Source organism: Mauremys reevesii, linkage group 9 (genome assembly GCF_016161935.1).
Source record: "Mauremys reevesii isolate NIE-2019 linkage group 9, ASM1616193v1, whole genome shotgun sequence".
NCBI lineage: Eukaryota > Metazoa > Chordata > Testudines > Geoemydidae > Mauremys > Mauremys reevesii.
This window is the reverse complement of record NC_052631.1, coordinates 16275269-16298847: the sequence shown is the minus strand read 5'-3', so window position 1 is coordinate 16298847 and position 23579 is coordinate 16275269. Positions and strand designations below refer to the sequence as shown.

At 42.4% G+C, this 23579-nt stretch overlaps 1 protein-coding gene across 9 annotated transcripts in view; it reads right to left on the bottom strand.

Annotated features, from left to right (window-relative positions):
* The window catches only part of MECOM (MDS1 and EVI1 complex locus), a 468461-nt gene extending 446146 nt beyond the window's left edge, over window positions 1-22315 (bottom strand). For 4 of the 9 annotated variants that reach the window (XM_039489250.1, XM_039489252.1, XM_039489251.1 and 1 more), the window contains exon 1: window positions 7938-8288. In XM_039489250.1, the coding sequence (XP_039345184.1) occupies window positions 7938-7974 (37 nt within the window). In that variant the 5' untranslated portion in view covers window positions 7975-8288. Of the gene's footprint in view, window positions 1-7937; window positions 8289-14033; window positions 14179-14614; window positions 14714-16547; window positions 16620-22184 lie in introns of those variants that run through there. The other 5 variants (XM_039489254.1, XM_039489256.1, XM_039489255.1 and 2 more) reach the window with 5 other exon arrangements.
* Window positions 22316-23579: the final 1264 nt, after the last annotated feature.

The window sequence follows — 23579 nt, the reverse complement described above, 5'->3', positions numbered from 1 at the left end:
TTTCAGCCTTAACTTTGAATTTCCTTTATTTGGTAGATCAAACTTTGACATTCCCTTAAGGTACTGTTTTTATGTAGCTGTGTATATCCTAGCTTGAAAGATAATATTGCAGTGAAACAGACCAGAGTATTAAATCCCTACAAGAAAATAACTGTATTGCACTCACCAGTCCTTATTGCTATATTAGTCTGAATTAATTATATTCAATACTTGGCATTAAATACAATAGCCACTGCAGGCTAAATTTTCTCCCTCCACGTGTGTGGGGCTCCCTTTTAGCATGTATATCTGAGAGAAGGGGTGGACTCTATACCCATGTCCTGGAAACATGTCAAGGAGGTTTCTAAGAACTGACATACTGACAAAGGGAAGGGGCATAATGTCCGTGAACAGTCAGGCAGGTTTCTCTCAATCCATCAGGTGTTTTAATTTTGATAACAGAGATGGCAATATAAACAGGCAAACAGCCATGTGTCTTGTTTTGGGCAATAGCACTCTGTGTTCACACTGCTTCATCCCCTACACTGATCCTCCTTTCACATCCTCAGTGCTCCTTACTTATTTTCTCCTGCCTCCTGATTAACACCTCACTCATGCACACACCTGCCATGGTGCCAACACATTACCCCAGGCACGCTGGTGCGGCTTTTTAAAAAATAATAAATAATTATAATAATAATTATTGTAGTGGTAATCCAATGACAGTAAATAAGATTCTGGGGAAAATATTGCAATGCCACTACAAAACACTTTATCATGATGGTATTAATCATAATTGTCTCACTTTTACCTTGTGCCTCCTGCAACTCCTCCTTCATTCACCATCTGTTTATAGTATCCACCTGTTGTCCCCTGCCATAAACACAGACTGTAAGCTATTTGGGGAAAGGGGCCATCTTTTCATTATAGGTATGCATGGTACCTAGCACAATGGGGCCTCTAGGGGCTACTGGGATACAAATAACAGCACTGATGCGAAAGAGCCAAATAAATAACAATGGGGATGGAAAAGAGTTGTGTGGCTGTCACTAAGACCCTGGAACCCACTTTTTCTTAATGAATACTATTACTCTTGTTAAACAGAAAAGTGAAAGTCACTGTATTCTTAGCTTAGTTTTTAAAAATGCACTTCCAACCTTAGGCTTTGCCTACATGCAAAGCTGCACCCGTTTAACTAAAGATGTAATGTAAAATTGATTTTGTTAAACTGGGTGAAAAGGGTGCAGTGAGCACCCTTAAATTGATATAAACCTGGTTTATCTTGATTAGTTTAGGTCAGTCAAGGAGAGATGTAAAATAAATGGAAATAATCTGAAATAAGAGTGTCTACACAGGATTTTTCATGAGTTTAAGTATGTTTAAAAACTGATTTAAGTTAAAGTGGTCAACTTGCGTGTGTGGTGTAGACACACTTAGCAGCTTAGTTTTTATAAACCTCCATCTGCTTCCCCCATTCCTTCGCTTCATCTACCCTCTATTGTGACTGCCAGGGATTTTAATGATCAGTGATACTTTTTTTAGTTTGTTCTCTTGCATAATGTACCTGTCATAGTAGAGAGTAAATTCCACTTCACTGCTCAACAACTTTGATGGCTTTGTTGGGGAATTACACTCCTGAAGAGGGCCAAAGAACATTTTCTCAGTTAGGACATGGCTGCTTACAAACTGAGGTCAGGAAATATTTTAAATAGGTTCCTTCTCTCCCTCCGCCCAACAAGCTAGATGAGTGTGTTCAAACACATACATACCCCATATCTAACCTATGCATGTAGATATTATATAGGTGGCACACACATCTATATCTACTTTCCCTATATTGTTGACACACAGTCTTTGCATGTACACAATCTATACATGTAGACAGTCAGTGATTATGCATATGTGCACACAAACATCTATAGCTATTCTGTATCTACATGCCTAGGTACATCATATGTACACACTCAACCATGTCTATCCGCTATGTATCCATATATGTTTACATATGGATACAGATTATATCTAGATACATGCATAAATATATAACGATCATATCATACACGCATATAACCAGGGACACATATACACACGAGTTTAAATAAATAGGTGAATATGAACACTAATAGCCATTTATGGCAACAACAATGAAAGCTGTCCCTGGAGCCTGCATGTGGTACAGCAGCCAAAATGATTGAGTATCTACAGGGCATTGCTAAAGCAATGGCACACACATGGGCCTCCTTTTAGAAATGATTAATATTTAACTGGCTTTCTGAACCTAGCTTTGTTTTTAGTTACGATTAGATATCGCGGCACACAGAGCAGTCCGAAAAGGTATGTCTGTGTGTTACTTCTGGGCTGCCCGGCCCCACCCCGCACCCGCTTCCACTTCGCACTAGCCAGAGAGAAAGAAAGGGAGATACATGGCTGTAAAAAAATGCGTTCCCCTGTGTTTGTGTTTGTTTAGAGAGAAAAGGAAAATCAGCCTGCGAGGCCGATGTAATAAGATGCTGCAGCTTTTATGAAAGGGGTGAAATAATTTTAAACACAGACACACAATGCGTTTATTTATTTAGAAACTTGTTAAATAGAGTCTGGGAATTCAAATATTCAATGTTGACATTGTACAGAGATGGCTGGGAGCCAGATTCAACTCTCTAGAGAGATCCAATGGACAAGGAATCCAGGACTTTCGCCCCTCCCACTTGAACTAAATAGGTAAAAGTCATTAGTTATACCCACAAGCAATATCTGAATCGGAGTCAAATAATGTTGCCTCAGCCAGGGAACTTCAAAGGCGTATAAGTGTGTTTAGCTTTTTAGTGCTGGAACTGCAGCAATATGTCACACTTTTGAAAGAGTTTTGTAAACAGTTCCTTCCCCTTTGCAGAAACATTTCTTAAGTTTCTTGTACCCCAGGTATACCGCCTTAATTAACTGGGGTTACATTTTTCATGTACAAATAGATCTATATTAATAATGATCACTGCTTTCCGATTGCCCGGCTCTCTCTTTGTGTTTGGGTCCTTCTTTTCTTCTCGAAACCCTTGTAGACTACATAAATTTCACTGGTGGAAGCAGCCAGAAGGCAGACGAGGCGGAGAAGGGGTGGGGGTTGCAGTGAAAGATGATCTAATTTTAGAAACAGCATCTGGGGGGGAACAGAAAATTGTTTTCGAATTCAATGAAGTCTATCGACCCCTCTGAGTCTCTGGATGCCCTGGGTAAAAAAAATCACACACGCTTTCCATCCTGAAAAGGGTTAATCAAGTGCCTTGTGAAAATGCGCTTGGCATATAATGCGATTGTCTCGCCCCCAATTCCCCACCCACCCACCCACCCCCCTTGCTGTGAAAGAGCCATCCGGGAACAAGCTACATACTATTTGTATATTGCATTATATACATAGTGATATGCACACACATGAATCCCAAATAAGTGTCACGTGAAAGACAGATGGTAACCTCTGCACCTCCAAAGTTCCGGGCAGTGAAAGTGGTTTCCCCACTACGACGCGCCCTGCTGCTGCTTTGCCACATTGTAAAGGGCGGTGTGAACATTCCAGGGGATCCACGCAGATTCCGTGCCTATGTCCTGCTATACCCAGCTCTCTCCAGATTCATTGCATAGCTCACCCCAGCCCCAGATCCCTTCAGATTCAGCGTCTAGAGCCACATGACCCATGTCTAAACGCCCAGAATCCGGACTCAGTGGCCCTGTTTCTAAGCGGGATCTAATCCCTCCAAGAGGTTGTTTTGACAAGACGTTGAGATGTAGGAATGAGGGTGATGGTGGTTGTATTCCGTCCTCCCTATTTGGGGGATTGGCTTGGTTAGCTTTGCAGCGGGGGAGGAATTATTGGGGAGATTATTCGACTAGAAGTGGGCAGGAGCACATTCAATTCCCCGTGTGCCTTAGCTCGAGATGGGAGTCTTTTGGTTTCTGTGCACCAGATATTTGAAGAGGGTGGGGGAGTGACCAGAGGCATGCGGGAGACAATAGCGCTGCTCGTAGTACGTGTCCAGGTCCTCCCTTTACCCGGGCCTCCGTTCCTAAAAAGCAGGCCTGAGAGTTGAAGAATCCCTCTCTCCTTCTCTGGAAGGCCACAGCAAATCACTCGGCTAAACGGGACTTTTGTCAACTACTCCACATGAATCGCAACTTGTGGGGCTGGGGGAGGAGGGGGGACGACTAGGAAACCCGTTTGTTTCCAAGCCATACAAAATGTGTTATGGTTGGTGTGGATGAGTGGATGGGTGTGTAGCGCATAAGCTAAAGAGATCATGTATCATCTGTGAAATATACATATCCAGACATCCATTGAGCTATGAATTGGCAGAATGCATAGCGATATAGATGTGGAGGGATTTTTTTTTTACCGTCAAAATAAATGAAGAGAGAGAGAGAGTGCCTCCCTCCATCTTTTCCTTAATGAACCGTCTCTTTCCCCTACCCGACTATTGCAAAATAGAGCGACGCGTTATTAACCTTCCTCTAAACTTGGAGGGTCTCTTTGACGAAGTACACAGAAATGTTTTAGGAGACTATTTACACAAAGTGCCAAGTGCAATAAAGAAGTACTAAGCCTGAGGTAATGGCAAATAAACAGCCTTGCTAAAGGGGGCTGAAAGCCTGGACACTGGCAAACATTTCCCTTTTCAAAAACAAATTCCCGGACAGTCTTAAACAGGCAAATAAACGTGCCAGGCTTTTAAGTAGCAGAAAGGCGAGTTACAGGCGCAGGAAAACCTGCTGGAACTCGGCAAAGTGTTATTTTACTATCTCAGGTGGTTAGTTAGCTCTGGACCTGCACTAAATTGCCTGTTTAAAAAAAACCACGGGGATAAAGTGTAAAAGTAACAAGTGCCCCCTTATTCACGTGCGTTCTCCTAATCTGATCACCTTCTGTCTCTTTATGAGGCTACTGGGTGGCTAATGGCTACCACTGGTTCGGTGCACGGGGTTGAGTTCTGTGGAGTGTCACTGTTCGGGGCTGATTTTCAGACAGGGCTACAGTCGGACTAAAAAAAAAAACCAGTGGGACACCGCTTATATCACCAATGATGTTCACTGTAAATTACTGTCGCCGTGCAGGTGCAATCCTATAACTCTAAAAAGGTGCAACGGTAATAGACACTGTCATTGTTCGAGATCTTTGCAACTTGCACCCTTCTTTCTGCATATTATATTCAGACTTCATTCCGAATATGCCTTCAAAAAATGTCTTGCCTCTTTTCCTTTCCTTTATTTTTACAGCTGGAGGTTTAAAATATTCACTAACTATTCATAACGTGGCTGCTTTTGTTTCTTCTGAGATATTTCAGGTTAGCAAAAATCCCTAAATTGCTCTTTCAATATATAGAGGGGAAAATATACGCATCTAATTTCCCTTGGTTAATTAAGAGCAGAACTTTCCCGACTACTGGTGTTACTCACAATTGGGGGGGTGTTATCTCTAGTTTATTTCACACAGAGAGAGGCAAAAGTGGAATAATAAGAGAATTCCAATTGCATCCCGAGTGGGGAGTTTTTCCAAGTAAGTTACAGCCACAAAAAAGTTTCTTATTTTTTCACAGCTCCGCAATTAAAGAGTGAAGAGAAGGGGTCACAGGATGAAACCAAAAGCTGAAAACTTTTCCTGTTGAATGATTGAATTACAGGGGTCACCAATAATTTCCCCCCACCGACACAGCAGCGCATACACCACGCCATGAAACTCACACGCTATTCGAAGGAGAAATGAAAGGGGGTTCACAATACAAAAAGCTCCACTTTTTAATACGATTTCCTTTATGAGCATATTGTAACCGAAGGATTATATAATGCAACGCATCTGTCTAGGGAAAGCTCTGCCGCTGCTGTGACTGCCAAGACATGCAACCCAAAGAAGAAAGTTTGAAAGTGGTCAAATCTAAGCACTGCAAAGCAGCAGCAGCCCAGAAACGTTAGAGGACATTTATTATACATATGTGCTGGCGAATGGAACACACGACTTTCACAATTAGCCTAAAAGCAGGGATGATGACCTGGAAGTTTATTTGTTTTCAAATTGTGCTGATGGAGCCAGTTTAAAATCAGCTAATCAAATATAGGTTGTCGTTAGGTTTCACAGAAAAGTAGTTAAAGAGCCAAAGATCTTTTGCTTTCCCTTTTCTCTACTCGCATATTTTTTCACTAGTAGACAAAAACCGATTGTTAGTTATTTATTATGTTACGCAAAGTTTCATCTACCATTTTCCGGCACATTTTCAGATGGAAATGAAAGTTGCAATGGAGATACGTATCAAATGAAACTTGCATATAGTATATCTCTGCTCTCACACACAAATAAAAGACATCGGCTGTATTTAAAATAAGACACGAAGGCAGGCTACTTTTTCTTTCTTTTTTTTGCAACTGTTGCAATTAAAAAATCATTATCGCTGTCAAAAAGGAGAAGATGGAGTGCCTGTAAATATAAATAGAGCAGTATGTATGTCGATTGCTGAGACCCGAGCTAACACAATATAGACCTAGCGCAGCCGAACTGAATTAACTGCGAGAAAAGTGCCTGAAATTACAACATTTAAGATCAACTTCATCATGTGGCTCCAGTGGGCTGAGAGCTGAGCTAGCGTTTGTACTGCGCAGATGGCCCAATCACTTCTGCCCTCTCCCCAGCTCCTCACGAGGAGTCACGGCAAAGCACCACCACGCTAGGCTAGTGCTGAGACTGAATGTATTATTCGTCTGAAGCAGGCTCCAGGAGTTTTTTTGCCTGTTTGTTTTTTAACTCGACCAGAGCCCTCGATCCCAAGGAGACATAGTGGAAAGTAGCAGGAAGCCACCGAAGAACGAAAGCGTTTGGCCTCGTTTTGCAGCTAGGAATCACCAAAAGCCTTGCTGCCAGACGGCACGGGCACGAGACCGTTTGAGCCTTTGCCCCCATGCAGGACGAGTTTAATTTACACTAAAATCAAATGCATCAGAATCTGCTCAACAAGCCTTGGCCACTGTCACTCGGGACGCGCTGCGTGTGACAGCGCCTGCAATGTTGCACACAGGCAATAAACTGGACAATTTCCTCCGCAACTATTTCTTTCTGTTTCCTGCGTGTATAGGAATGGGGCGGGAGGGTCCCCATGCATACAGCGTTCCCAGCTGATCCATTAAGCTAAGATTTTCCTTCCTGCGCCTTCTCATTACCACCAATGCAAGAGGGGAAGGAGCCCCGGAGCTGCCTGCCTGGGCGCACAGATTGCAACCACACACTCCACTGTGGAGAAAAGAGGGAGTCAGAGTCCCGGGCTGGAGGGAAGGTCCCTGACCAGCCCCCCTCTGCTAGCTACCTGTGCAAAGCACTAGCTGGGATACCCTCCTGAGAGAGCTAGAGGGAGGGGGCGAGCTCTCGCTCCCCCTCGTCTCCCCCCACCTGCCTGGACTCTCCTGCTGAGCTCGCTGGAAGCTCGGAGCGAGACCTGCCGCCTGACTCCCTCCCCTCCTGCGCTCGCAGAGAGCCGACAGCGCCCACTAGGGTCTCAGCTGCTCCTCGCAGCCCCGGCGGCGGCAGCCACCGCTCAACTTCCAGCGCTCGCCACTGAACTTTTCCTCAACTCCTTCTCCGCCTCCCAGCGGCTCCGCAGCCAGCCCGAGCGGCCGGGCAGCGCCCATCAGCGACCCCGCAGCCTCCCACTCCTCCGAGAGGCGCCCCCCCGCCCCGCAGCCCAGCGATCTGCCTGCTGGGGGGGCTGCCTGCAATCCTCCCCCCGCCTCCGATCTACCCCCCCCCGCGCACCCCCAGCCTGACCCCGGGTCCGCTCTCCCGGCCGCTGCGCTGCGCTCGGGGATGCGCTCCCCGGCTGGGCTCCGGCGCAGGGGTGCTGCAGGTTGCCTTGCGCCCCAGATCCCGGCGTATCAGACGTTCCATGCAACATGGCAGAGAGCGGGGGAAAGCCAATGGAAACGGATATTGCACCTACTTGTGGCCAGTTTCCTTGCCCTGCCTTTGGATCTCATGCTGCCAGTCCCGCGCCGCTGCTGGGGTGGGGGGGGTTCCTCTCGGATCTTTTTCTCCTTTTTCTCCCCCCTCTCTCTCTCTCACTCTCTCTCACACTCTCTCTTTCTCTCAATCCAGGCTCGCTATCTCTCCAGCATTGTCAGTTTGGACACCTTCGCACATGCGCACGGGCGGCTCCCCCCCACCGCCACCACCACTCTTCAACATCTCAGCGCCGCCAAAAAAAGTTTGGAGCGATCTATCACTTCGATTTCAGGATCTTGTCAGCTGGCAATCGGTGGAGGGGAGGAGGCCGCCCGGGGAAGGGAGCGAGGACACCTCTTCCTCTCCAATAAAAACAACCTGGCCAGAGCCAACCAGTCGCAAACAGCCGGATGCCCGAAATCTTCTTCGTTATTCCCCCATCAGCTCCACCCAACTCCCAACAATTATTATTATTAATTAATAAACCAGCATCAGGGCTAACAAACTCTAGAGCTTTTCCGGTCCCAATCTGCAGGAGAAGGAATGGATTCTGAGCCACTTTTCATTGACTCAAGAGGCGGCGGTGAGGCAGATTATTTATAACAGAAAAAATCTCCCTGCTCCTGATGTTCCAGAGTTTTAGAATAGAATAAGTGACACTTTCTTTCTAGCTTTGTGTGTAATATTAACGATACTCTGTCATCTTTGCAACAAGTCAATACTTTATTCCGACCCACTCGCACTTATCATAGATCTGTGGATATAAACAGATACACGGATACAATTCAATTATACAGTTTATATATGCATATAATTAAATTATATATTCTTCCAAACACACACACTCCCTTTCCCACCTTCAGCTTGTGTTGAGTTTTCCCCAGCTGGATTTAAAAAAAAGCACTTTAGAAATGATAATCCGTATTGTTTGGATCTGTTTTAATTACAGGGTTTGCCAATCAACAACGGGACCCGCTGAAACTGGGAATTCCTTTAGGGGATGGCTCTGTTCAAGGTATGAATCAGTCCAAACTACATATAGATTTTTCTCTGGTACAACCTCCTTGCATTAAACAGTTTTGTTCAATACCTTCTCTGCGCTATTTATGTTCCCATTAATATCTGTTGCAAATCCTGCCAGACACCATAAAAGAAAATTACAATCTTTCAGACTCGGTGCTGCGCCAGTACATACATGCTGCTCAAGTTTGGGTTTTAATAAAATCTTAAGCATCACTCGCTCTTTTCACACAAAAAATCCTGCTGGTGTTCGCTGTCAGAATCATGGCCAGTCTAAGGCGAAACAGCGGAAAGCAGCCACCTCTGCCATAAGGTTACAATAGCCAGCGGAGCATGAACATAGCGGAGCACAGTGAACCGAATGAAGACGTGTTTGTTTTAGAAGCAACCGCTGAATTTTGTTTAGATGATGGCAGCAAATTTCCGAACGCCATGAGCCTTTGTCCATCCCACGTGAACGTGTTCCCCAAAGACCTAGCTGATACATGCACACACACGAAACAAATTTAAATTACTGAATAGCAAAGGGAATTTCTCATATGTTTCCCTCCCGCCTCTCCAAATGAGGCACAAGTATTTGAAAACCCACCGGAGAGCGAACTTCTTGATCCTCACAATTATTTTAAATATGTGAATAATTAAAAAAAATGCAGCTGCTTTTTGTAGGGGGGGGGAATTCAGCCATCTAGCGGGAGTATTAATAAAGCCCAACCCCACTGTAGTACAGAGCCCAGTGTGGGGTGGAGGAGAGAGGTGCTCCTTGCTGGAAGGCTTAGGTTAGCACACCAAGCTGCACCAACGCAGAACTTCAGCAAAAGTAGCTGTAAAGTGACCCGACTTCTCCCCTTCTTTCCTCCTCCCTCTGCAATCAACCTGTTTCTTTCCATGCCCCCCGATTCTGTGTGTAACCGAGACAAACTCAAAAGCCGACATCACACTGACATCCAAAGAATCCGCTTCAGTGCGCGCCCTGGCGTGGGTCTGTGCCCCGCAGCCCGGCCCTTCCATGAGGCACCGCATACTGGGAAGCTGGGCTTTAGGACACTTCTTAGCAGCTGGCCAGCAGAGACAGCCACGCACCCACCTACCCGCGGGGGCAGCGTGTGCTGCAATGATTTTCCTCGTCTGCCCTCCTTTTAGAAATTATTGGGAGCGTTTTGGTTTCCTGGTGAAAGGATATGAAGTGATATGCGGTGGACTAACTGATCCGCTCAACTAAACGGTGCCCGTGGAAAGCATTAGGCAGGGAGTAACAGCACAACAGGGGTGCTGGGGGATGGGACGGGGAGAGAGAACTAATTAATTCTGGAAAAAGAAGAAAAAACTTTAGGAGTGGGGCTCTACACCTTTCCGGCACGGAACCTCCTTCCTTCTCTCTCACACACTGTTTTCTGTCGGGTTCTTCAAAAAAGAGTTTCTTATAAAGATGAATGAACTAACCCAGGCGATGCCAGTTTTCTAACCCTAATCGAAAATGTCTGAGAACTTTTACAAACTTTATTTTAGCAACAGCCTCGAAGTAATTGCCCAAGGGGAAGTATAGTTCTTTAGCTTTTCTCTGAGATTCGAAACACCACCAAGACAACAAAAACACAAGACTTTCGAGTGCTTTACAGATCTACTGCAGTTATTTAAACAACCCCTTGGCCCCTTGTAGCATATCTGCACAAGAAAAGCAAGCGTCTGTATTTGTACGCCTTTCTGCGACCGAGGGGGAAAGCGAGAGTTTAATATATGTAAACAGAGGGATCTGTGCAGATATAGACTCTTCTAAGCAGCCCACTTGGGTCTCTCGACCTTGAGGCACCAGCTTTCTCCTCCAGCTTGTCAGTTTCACCTGTTTAAAGTCCCAAGCGATCACAAGCCCCCGAACAGGTGTCTTTCGGTTTTCCCGAACACCCAGCAAACCTCTCGATTTTCATTTCGGTTGCATCAAACAGATTTTCTGATGTCTGATCTCTCTGTCAGTCGCGGACAGAACCTTCATAAAGTTTGCCATCCTCCCAAAGAGTTCCTCGCTAGACCCACTAGAAATCCGTTTAATTTCGCTTGGTCACGTTTTTAAGCGTTTCTAGCCCGCAATTCCCTTCAAGTTGGGAAAATTGCTGCCTAGTGAACACTGGAATTGTGGTGGGGTGGGGTGGGTGTAGTAGAATCAGAGCCACGAAAAAATATTTAAAGGGGGGGTGAAATCTATTTTAATAGATGCTGGGGTTTGGGTTAAGCAAACCTCAGGTTTCAATGCATTCTATATAACAGGAAATTTCCCCTTCCTCACATTATAACTGAATAAGCCCCGCAGTGTATATAGAGGCAAGTTGGAATTCTTCCTCGAGGTATTTGCTGTGCTATTGTCTTTGTGCAGTGAACTTTACATCGTGTTACTCAGTCTCAACCTATATTCTCCTAGCTACACGTAAGATTAATTTAATCATTGTAATGCAATTATTAATACTGTTTACCCAACGCTTGATTTCGGCTTTGCTGTTAAGAAATTAAACCTCTTGCTGGGTGACCAAAAAGCTATGCAGGGGTTTCCAGTGCTTGTTGAAATGAAACAGTCCTCTTTATTTAGTCTCAGAACTCAGCTTTCAGCCATGGGCTCAATTAGCCAAAATGGAAACAATTTTCATTCATTGCAATAACTCACTGTTCTGCAGATCACTTTCAAAATATACACTTTATTATTATTATATGCTGGCCTCAGTGCCGTGAAGTGGCAAGACTAGAAAGAGGCAGAGGGATCTCTCTAGCCCCCTTGGGCTGTAATTATTAGAAATTAATTGGGTTCAGGACCCTAGGAAGCATGGGTAAATTAATAGCTTGTCTGGTTGTTTAAATCCGAATTCTCAGTCCACAGGAGAAAAAGGGAGGGAGACTCTCAAACGTGAAATTCAGACCCAAGAGACATTGAGTTTACTTGCAAGTTCCGTATCTATTAAACATTAGTGCACAGCATACATTGGAGTGTGGGGGGAGAGAGAGCTGGGTGCGTAATGGAGACTGCGAGAGTTTATTTTCCTACGATTTTCTCCAATGCATTGTTTTCGGGGGGCTATTTAGGGGTTAAAATAAAAAATAAAGATCCTGTATACTTGGAGCTGTCGTGCTGGAGTAAAAGTGAAAAGGGAGCCTTAGGCAAAAGGAAATTACTGCAAGCCCGCGTGACCTTTCAGAGAGGTAATCAATCAAGTGATCAACAGGGATATTTATCATTGCTAGATGGGGCTACTTTACAAATGCACAGAAAAGGGGGGAGAGGAAAGAGAGAGACACACGAAAGTTTGGATCAACCCGCTACGCCTAAAGACAAATACGTAGAGTTTAATCAATGGGAAGATTGCACTTTTTCCCCCTGGTCTGGCATTCTCGAAAGAAAGGAAAACACTAGGAATTTTCCTAGTAGAAAATGCCTCCTCCAGTAGGTGTTCGCTTTAAGCTGTCTACTTAAAACAGTGGGAAAGGCTGGCAATGATAGATTGGATTTTTTTTAATCGCCATACAAGAGAAAAATAATGCAAAAGGATTGAGGCTTTGCTACCTGGGCAGTGTGTTAAAAAGAAAGGTATCTTTATTTGTTTATTACTGTGGCATTGAAGAATTTGCATCGGAGAACACGACCCTCTCTGCTTTTAGTCCCCACCCTTAATGGTTAATTAAACACACACACAATGAAATCAGCGATCTTGTTCAATTAAACTTGCTCTCCATGGCATAAAGCATCCACCACTACACAGGCAATGAAAAGCAACAATAAAAGCAGATGCATTTTCTGCACAGTTTCCTTCACCCTTGTAAAACATGCCGTCTTGTAAAGCACCGGACATTTAATTTTCCTTCCTATAACTTACCGGATTCCTTAGCAAACCTTTCATTGTTTGTTTGTTTGTTTAACATTGTGTTCGCCCCCCCCCCCGTACTAACCCGGAAGGGGATTTTTTCACTTGATGTTGATTGCTCGCCTCGCTCTTTAAATGACTTTAAATGAGAGTAACAAAATGTGGGAGGCCTTCACACAACTGAATTACTATTAGTCTGCTAGTCTTCGGAGAGAAGTTCGAGGCTGATGATTGCTGAGCGCAATCACGGAGCATGTAAATGGCTGGCTTGGGCGGGAGAAGCAGCACTGCGAGATGGACACATATAGAGGTTGTTTTAAGATGCTGGGGTTTTGCCTCCCAGGTAGTCAAACGATCCTCCTGGGGTAAGGGAATGAGGTGCGCTGCCAGCGCTGCTCAGGTTCACACCAGATGCAGCTCTGCTAACACCGCCCCTTTCTCCCCCGCCTCCCACAAACAGGCGAGTCTCCGCTTCACCAGCTACCGGAGGGCAAAGACAGGTGGGTCTGCGCTGCCCCCGTCCGGAGGCAAGGAGGAACTGCAGCGAGCCAGCACTATTGGAAGCACAGGCGCTGGGGAGTGATTACCTCCTCAGCCCTCGTGCCCCCTACTAGCAGACTCCTAGCTAAGGTCATTTAACGCATAGCGAGAGGGAGGAATGGAAGCGGTGGAATGTGCCCCACGCCTGCACTATGCAAGAAGGGAGCGAGCCACGCTGGCAGCTCAAACATTAGCACAGGCACCTTCAGCTGCGCCTGCAGTGCAATGCAAACAACCCAACCTGCGGCTCAGCAGCACGCTCCTGCTCATTTCCTCTCCGCTCCTGCTGCTACCTTTCCGGAGGAGCCCCCTTTTCTCTCCTTCTGGGATCCCCGCAGAAAGCTGGAGCTGGAGGAAAGCAGCAGGAGCAGGGCTGATGGTGTAGCTTAGCAAACCCCGTGCGCAGGTCTACATGCGTGAAGGTAAAGTGTATGCAACTATATACCCAGTGGAGGTTCCAGGCACCGCTAGACGCAGTATGATTCCTAACGGCTTCTGTAAATAGGATTTGAATGCACTTTCCCATTTTCAGATCTCACTCGCCTCCATTGTATCCCTCTAGATCTGTTCCTGCTCTCCCCGGGCATGCGTGTCTCTCTATTCAGAATAGGTCAGCCCCCAGAGTAAAATGAGTACTTCCAATACACCTCCACCCAAACTGCTGCCCCAAATACTAATCCATTTCTATAACCTACCTCAAACTTCACCTTTCTGTTAAGAGTCGGAAAGATCTTCATGTTTGTAATTTTTGCAGTCCTTCTCTCTTGCCCTTCTGGGTCCCAGTGGGAGTGAAGCACCAGAAGAGCTGCCCATGCTGCAGCTGGGATCAAACGTAGAAATCTGAAAAATAATAATAATATATGGTTCACAGAAGATTTCCACCCTGATCTATAGAGTGCAGATAAGCATCCAAGCTCTGAACCTTTTGAAGTTCATCCATTATGACTATCAGGCATTACACATGGGCCTGATCCACTGCCGATTGAGGTCAAAGGAAAGACCCCCCCCCCCACTGACTTCAATGATCATTGAAGAAGGTCTAGTATAAGCATCAGGTCCAGTATAAGCATATGAGCATAAGCAAGTCATTATTTTTATAGTCACAAGTTTTGGAACACTTTAAGATAAGAGCTAATTAGGGGTAAAGTCTGAATTTTCTGCTATCGACATTAGCTATTGCTGGAGTTGGGCTTTACCCATCAGGACTGCGGTACGCCATCAAGGTAATGGGAAAAGACATGTTTGTTTGTTTTCCTCCTCCAAGAAAAAGCCTTACCTGGCAGCATTGGGCTTGGCTTGAGAGGATGGTATTGCATACAAATTTAGTTCCCAGATGTTATATCTGACACCTCTTGTGATCAATGAAGACAATTAACTGAAAATAGATGTTAAACTGATTTAATTGATGTATATAATGTTAGATTGAGATATTTGCAGAAAAGCAAAACCTGCATGATGTCTCAAAGAAGCCTGGGATCTAACCCATACTTGGCATAACCTTTGCTGAAATCTGTGAAATAAACCCAGGGATGTATTTGGTCCCTACTGAGGAACAAAATACAAGATGCCAGTAGGCTATACAAAATATTGCCCTGGGGGAATAAAATATGGAACAAAATAAGAGGGAGGGTGTATGCCTACTGCATACAACTACAAGCAGGACTGTTAATTTCACAGTGCACACAGGGAGAGAAAAAGCAGGGGAGAAAATTACCAGGCTCCTATCTGGAGGAGACAAGAAAAAAAGAACGAGGTTGAAGAAAGGATCAGAGGGTGGTTAGGACACTACCTGGGATGCAAGAGATCTGGTTTCAATTCCCAGCTATATGATTCTGGACAAGTCATTTAATCTCTCACCTCTATTCCCCATATGTAAAATGGGGATAAGAGTACTTCTCTACCTCCGAGGGGCATTGTCAGGATAAATACAGTAAAGGCTGATGTTATGGTGATGGGAGACATACAGTAAATAAAATAAAGATGACACAGATGTCTATCCCCAACCTCCATTCTGTAGCTTTTACCCAGGCAAACCTCTGACCAAAGCTGGGACCAGACACTGGTTGGGTTCACAGTAATCTGAAGGATTCAGATAGACTTTGGATTCACTTTGAGTTGTTATCCCAGATCAATTACCATTCTAGTCCATTTAGTAGGGTTTTTTTGTCTTTAACTGGCCAGTACTAAGTGTTTCAATGTCCTAAGGGACAATTATGGATAACCTGCTCATTATTATTTATTCACTGAGTTTCCATAAGTATAAATCAGAATTTAGATATACACTGAACACGGTCTCCACCTCTGCCTCCCCCAGTTTACAGCATAAGAATAGATCTGACAAGGTAAGGGATGGTAAAACAGAGGGACAGCTGGGGCAAATGAGGATAAAAGTTACAAATGCAAGGTCATAGCCTAGAGACATTATAGATTTTGTTGCATTTTCAAAATGAATTAATTATATGGTCTGACTATGATGAGGAGTTTTTGTGGGGAGACAAGCTGATAGGAAACTGCTGTGAATGGACTGGGGGTGAGGGGGAGGTGAGACAAGGAAGAGACAGATGAAGAGTGACAGTTATAGGGAAGCAGGTAGCAGCGAGCATTAGTGAGACATGACGAGATGACTGTAAAAACAGGCGGAATGTTGAGAAATGCTTCCTAACTTCCATCACTTAACAGTTGTTTTATATATTTTATATTACAATGCAGCATTTATTGAGGGTGGAGCTCTTGAGGGAAATCTTGGAAAGTGGACTTTGCAACACTAATTACTGCAGCATTTGCACTCCTGTTAGCTGACCCATGTAGGTTGGAGTGTCATCTCTTTTAGTGCCTGCTGCAGTGTGAGCTGAATCTATGGATGTATGGTCTAGCAAAAGGTGTGTGACATATTAGAGACCCCCTAGCCCTACATCCTAAATTTTAAAGACAAAAATCCTAGCTCCATTCAAGTCAGTGGGATGGTTTGCCATTGATTACATTGGTGCTAGAACTTCACTCTCAGAAAGATATCTTTGGCATATGCCCTCTTCAGGGTTAGCAGGAAATCCCAGTGCTCCTGGCTCCTCTACCAAACATAAAAGGTATATAATAAAGTCATCTACATCCCAGAGCCTAAACAGCAGTAGAACTCAAGACCAAACCCCTTTTATTAGCAACAAAAAGAAAGAAAGAAATGTAACTAAAAGAAAGCCGGACACCACCAATACCTTCATAGTTTCAGGGTCTGCAACTCTTTCCTTTACCAAAAACTGGATTGATTTCCTACCGCTGGCTCATTTTATATCCTGGAGAGGATTCCCAGCCTGCCCTGCTCTTAAAGGGACAGCATAATGCAGACACAATATTTTGGAAAATTGAAAAGAAAGGGTGGGGGAACTACAGCAAACAAAAGAAAAAAATATTCGGAATGTAGCCAAAACATTAAACAAATGGGAATAATACAGCAGTTCAATGTATAAGTGGAAAGATCAACAGAATGTGAACTTCCTAAGTGAAAATTGAATAAAATGTTATCATATGGAGATAAAACAAACAGAAAATGTAGTATGCGTATCTATATAAATTGGGCCCAATCCTACAGCTCTTTCATAGCCATTTAAGTCAATGGGTGAAATCCTGGACCTTCTGAAGTCAATAGGCATTTTGTCATTGACTTCAATGCGGCCAGAATTTCACCCCATGAGTGCTTTGCCTGAATAATAGCAAGATTGGACCCTATATCTGAAAGGAATAGGACAAGGTATAGCAAAATAACAGGTACAGTAAAGGATAATTTCAACAGAAGAAGCATGGGAGGGGAAAACCTAATTATAGGACCCTCACATATTAACACTATAATAATATAGGTACATGACCCACTATGGACTCAGTCCTGCTTCCACTGAAGTCATTTGCTGAGGTCTGCTCAGACTTCAGTCTCATAGTGCAAAATGATAAATCTGTGGTCAGACCTGGTGACCTCTTGCCTATGCCTCAGCCTCTGAACTGGGGACTGCCTGTGGGAAGCATGGCAAATGCGGAGTGGAGAAGGTCCCCAATGCTGGAGCCGGAAGTGAAAGCAATTATAAAGTAATGTTCTGTATTCCTGGGGAGGGATGAGGGGAGAAGGAGAGAGACAAAAAGCAGCAATACTAAGGAACCCAAACTGATCTGTTTTAATGGGTAAGTAAAATAGTTGCTTTAAAGCATGTTTCTTGTACTAAAACCACTCTTTGAAACAACTTTGTACAATAGTTTGCAAGTCTGGAGAAGCTATTTCTTTGGTTATTGAACTATTTAAGCAAGATTTTAGTATTACTGAATACAAGTTCTATTACCCTATAGGGTAAAGTCTTTACACTGATAAAGTCCTCTTTGGGCCTAGTCCTCTTTCTCGGAAGTCAAGAGCAAAGCTTCCACTTGCTTTAATGGGAGCAGAATTGGGGCCTCTATCATCATCAAGAATGTTCCCAGTTCCTCTAAGTCCGTGGTTTATTTGCATTTATCTGTAGTATTATAAGACAAACAGAATTCTGCTTTTCTTGCTAAGGAGCCACTAAGTAAGGCCAACTCTAGCACATTTGTAAAACCAAAAAACCTCTTTTTTTCTTTAAAATGTAAGGAATACATTTATATTTCATTCCAGTACAAAAAGTACAGTGTCAGAATTAATGAATAAAGTATTTTTGTGATGTTTTATATTGCATTGTATTGGCATTTATACAGTGATTTTCACAGGCTTCAAAACCCTTTACAGGGCAATAAATCATATACCTTTCCTGATGAAATGGTATTCAGGCAATTGGGCACCTATCCTGCCCACATGCACGCTATAGGGCATAACTGTGTAGGATCCTGCAACAGTATTTTCCAGACACGGATATAGGTCTTCCCTATTGAATACCCTACAGAATATAAAAAGCGACAAAGAGTCCTGTGGCACCTTATAGACTAACAGAAGTATTGGAGCATAAGCTTAAGCTTTCGTGGGTGAATACCCACTTCGTCAGACGCATGTGCATCTGATGAAGTGGGTATTCACCCACGAAAGCTTATGCTCCAATATTTCTGTTAGTCTGTAAGGCGCCACAAGACTCTGTGTCGCTTTTTACAGATCCAGACTAACACTGCTACCCCTCTGATACCCTACAGAATGTAATGTCTTTAGCACTCACTTGAACAGGCACAGGAAACAGGTTCACAAGACCTAACATTAACATTGTATGGAAAAGATTCTGTGTATTATGGTGTCTGTGTTATCCACCAATCCAAGTCTTATTGTGGATTGTGCACCGATAGCTTTCTGGCCACCGGCAACTTTCTGGCCACCGGCAAAATTGTACAAAATGTCTGTCTACGCTGACAACAAAAGATTCTTAAACTGTTTTTTTCCCCATGAAAAATAATAATGGCTCCTTACTAGATTAAACCTAATTACAACCATTTTAGATCTAAATTATTAGTATTTAAAATATAACCGCAAATGTAGATTTCGAAATGAAGGAAGGCATCGCTGTATTTCTGTGGTTTGTTTCTCCTTTGCAGTTTACTCCTATGCTTAAAAGAAGTGCCAGAGAATTGACTTTATGACTCAACAGATTGTTTCCCTGTAATCTTCCTATGATTCTTCAATCCGTACAGTATTCTCAAAGCAAGTTTTGGATAATAACGAGTAGGGGCTCATAAGTTATAGTAAAATAATTGTTAATAAGTATTATCTATGTTTATGATGCATGTTTCATCCTGAAGGATCACAAAGTGCTTTACTTACAAAATAATCTGGGTTGAAATTCTGGCCCCACTGAAGTTAATGGAAGTTTTGCTCAGATTTCACCCCGATATACTATATACTAAGATCATACCACCCACCACTGAAATGCAGCTACCTCTAGGATACAACACAGCAATTACTTAAGAGAACATGGCAACACTTTACAACAATTTAATAGAATTAGAAACCATTTTAAAACTACATTTCTACCTAGGCTAGGTCAGAAAACATTTTTAAAACCAGTACTAACATTCCTTACACCTATTCACACTGGTTGATGGTTAAAATGCATTGGAAACTAGGTTAGCAGGAACTTAAATTTATTGGCCAGTTAAGCTGTTAGAGTGGTTTCTAGCTTGTAACAAAGACACACACAAATTTTGCTCTCCAGAAGACTTTACTTTTGTCCTTTCTTGGTTTTGATATACTCAAACAAAAGTCATTCCACTGAAAATATTGTGTTTGCTCTTTTTGTGTACGTAAAAGCATAGCACTGAGCACCACTAACTTTCATTGACTTCAGTGGAAGTTGAGAGCACTCAGCATCACTCAGGAGGCAATCAGCACCTTGCAGGATCTGGCCATTAGGTAGGCAGTATAACTATACTAGTATAGCTTTTCCTTTCTTTTAGAACCAGCTCACACTTAATTCATAAGAGGTCAAATTCATGACCCAAGATCCACTGTTATAGTCTGATGATAACATAGCATAATTTGAACTCTTGATCCCTTGTCTGTATATGAGTCCTTTAGTAGTTTCAGGAATAATCTGTAAATAATACACATGCACAGACTTTATGGAGATGGATGACATTGATAATTAAGATAGTCTTTTCAGTGGTGGACACCCTCAGCAGGTCAATAGTTAAAGTGGAATTTTAAGAGTAACCAATGCATTAGAGCTTGTCAATTCTATTCTTTCTGGCAGTAATACATTCTGGAGATTAAATTAGACCACATTTGTTACAATGGAAATGGATTTATGTTAGCATTCAGGATTATGTTCCCAGTCAATTTTTATTATGTTTTTGTTCATATTTATTCTTGAGGTCTCACTTCATCATTTCCATCATTTTTGATCAATTCAGTTTAAACTGGAAAACCATTTGTTTTTAATTTTTAAAAATTACTATTTATTCTCCTTTAAAACTTCATGCGTTATGATCTTTGAAGTACAAAAGAAGAGAGAAACAAGAGAAGTAAGAATAATTTACTATATAATCCATCTATGGTATTTCTAAGGCACCTATTACCATGGTATCAAAGTACTGGATTTTTAATAAAATGTAATCTTTGATCTTTAAATTGGTCTCTTTATAGTATTTTTAATTAAACTTTTTCGTCAATGCCAGCAGTACTTAATATGAGAACAACGCTACATAAAACACAAAAGCCTATGAGCACAGAGAGTAGAAAATGGTGGCCAGTTACAGCATTTTTGTGATAACATTACAAATGGTCCAATCCTTGCTGAGTCAAAATTTCCAACTATTTCGGTGGAAGTTTTGCCTGAGTAAGAAGTGCAAGATTAGGCACAACATAATAAAGTAACAAATCTACTAGATGGACCTTTGGTCTGACCTTTGGTCTGACCCGATACGGCCTTTCTTATGTTCTTATGTTATTATGTACTAAAACTAAATGAATAAAACAAGCTAAAGTATATGTTAGAGGCAAATTTAAGATATTCACTTGTATAAATTATTCAGAAAAGCTCACACCTCCAGGCATGCATTCTAGGGCAGGATCAGGCCCTACAGTACTTGGGAAATATTTTAGTCACGTTGTAGGCTTTAAACAAAAGAGCTTTGTTTAGGACTCATTTCTATACCAATATTTCAGACATTTTCTGTCATCTTTTATTTTCTGCTTGAAAAGTTACACCACAAACTCATATAACATTCATTACTATTAAAGCACACAGAGACATTAAATGATCTTTACACAGCAATTGAACCCATGGTTGATTTAGCAAGATGACTATTTTTTAAAATAAAATAAAAGGGAATAACTAATTGTATCTTCTTTAGAGTACTGTCACTATTTCTACTTTCAGATCTATTGAGGCTAATATGGAGACACATTCTGAAGTCTATTCTTCCACTGATGCATGGAAAATATACATGGGTAACTCTCCATTAATGCTAATGGAAGTTAAGTGTGTATATTTCCTCATGCACCAGTATGAGAATCACTTTCTTTGACCTGATATTCTGCTAGTTATATTCAGCTGTAGAGCCAAATACTGCCATCAGTGTTGAGCCAGATCTACATCATCAGATGTAGGTGATCGAGAAGAAACAAGCACAATCCTGGAATTGTGGAATCCCAAAAGATAAGACTAAATTCTGCCACCCTTAATCACACTGACCACCAACCTATTCCACAAGGCCCACTGTTTTCAGTATGGTACAATTCAAGGGTCGTATTATGATACCCTTATACTGAGTGGTGTCTTCTCCACCAGGAGCCCCACTAACATCTATTCTATTCTTTATAGCTTCTCATACTGCACTCATCACCACAGTATGAATGCCTTTCAGTAGTGCATTAAGCATCATGATTAACAGCTGTCATGTGTGATTGGTTCTCTCTCTCATCCCCTTCCCAGGCGGAGAACTGTGTGGACAGAATAGCATTTTGGTTTGGTATGATTTTTGTTTGTTTACTTTGATTTTGATGTGACCCAGTGAATGTACCATTTGATGTGAGTAAGGGTATCACAGTCTGGTCCCTTTGCGTAAAGACAGCAGAACCAAACTTATAGTAGGATACAGCTCTGGGGACAGGCTCCTTGAAACTGATCTCTCTCTAAAGAAATGGACAGTAAATGTCAGTTTATTCACACCAGTGTGAGATTAGAATCAGACCTTCTGTTTCAACATCCAGACAGATTAAAAAAGCTTTAAGATTTGATTAAGCTTTGAATAAATCTATTTTTAAGAGTTATAAAAAGTTATGGCTGCATCAAAAGCAGAAAGTGAGTAAATGACATAACAAATGCTAGGTTGCAGGAAGAACAGCAGATGGCAACATTATTTTCATTTAAAAAATGTAAATAATCAGAATTTTAAATATTTATTTTTAAATATACCTTATGTATTCCTGGCTGATGATCCAAGTAAATGTGTGGCTTCCCTTAGACTGAGCAGTTTTCAGTGTTGTCCATTGTCAGTGGATCAAACAAACATATTCTTCTCTTTCAGACATTTTGCTGACTCTGCAATCTGGAGCCAGTTTAGAAACTCAGTAAGTTCCGTAGACAGTGTTACCACAGCAATGTTCCATTTTTATTTCAGTTTTGAGCAAGTGCAGATCTCCATCAATGGAAAGCACCTGGATCAAACTATCATCAGTATCAGTGACTTGCTGAATCAGCATTTCAGAAGGATAAATGATAACCAAACTGGCCCTAAGATTCCAGTGGATGGGTTGGAGAACAAAGATTGTTGTTTTTCTCTTTTGCACTTCCAGAGATAGCTCAGGTTTAATCTTTCAGTTTTAATTCTTCGGAAAAGCCTATTTCACTGCAACCTTTATGACTGAGAGCTCTTTCATCAAAACCTAACCACACGCACAAAAACTACATGATGGAGTAATGAGGTATACGAGTATGAGTCTAGGACATCACTGCCACAGATGGATTACAATGATACAAGCCAAAATTTCAAATTTATGTGCTTAAAGCAAGGTGGGGAGATCTTCAAAGCACAAATGGCTTTTAGGTGGGTTTTACTGTAAATGCTGATACACAAATAATTCCTGGAGCTAAAGAACGATCCAGAGAGAAAACTTAAGGCCTCCCTACTATTATGGCAATTTCATTATATATATCACTGATGTCTGAGAAGACACTGGTACTAAATCTTCTCTGCCATAGATGTTTATTAACTATATAATCTCCTAAAAGATAATATAGATATCTGGGGCATCTTCCCAACAATCACTTCCTATATTCTCCTTTGAGAATTTCTTGTAGAGATGCAGATGTGCATGCACTTTTGGTGCCAAGTTGATATCTGCCAGTAAAGCAATGACAGATGGTGGAAATAACCAGAATTACGCAACTGATGATCTACAAATTGTGCCTTTCTGTTCAACTCAGTTCATTTTCTTCCCTCATATTCCCATCCTGTTTATCTGTTTTGACCTCCTATTGTGTTCTGTTATTTAAATTGTAAGCTGCCTGGGGCAAGGATTATGTTTTTACATTTGTACAGTGCCTAATACAATGGGGCCTGATCCATGATTGGGGTTCCTATGATGCACTGTAATTAAAAATCATGCTAAATAATATATACATATGCCTGGAACGAAATATAATTAAGGTTAACAATGATCATTTCACACTATATTGGTTAATAAAGGATCCCTTGTGTGTTCTATCTTCTTGTGGGGCTGTATTTTCATACTTAACAATAACACATACAAGGCCTGCCCATGCAGTGCTCTCGCAGGCAAATTTTCAATTAGATAGGCAAAATTCTCT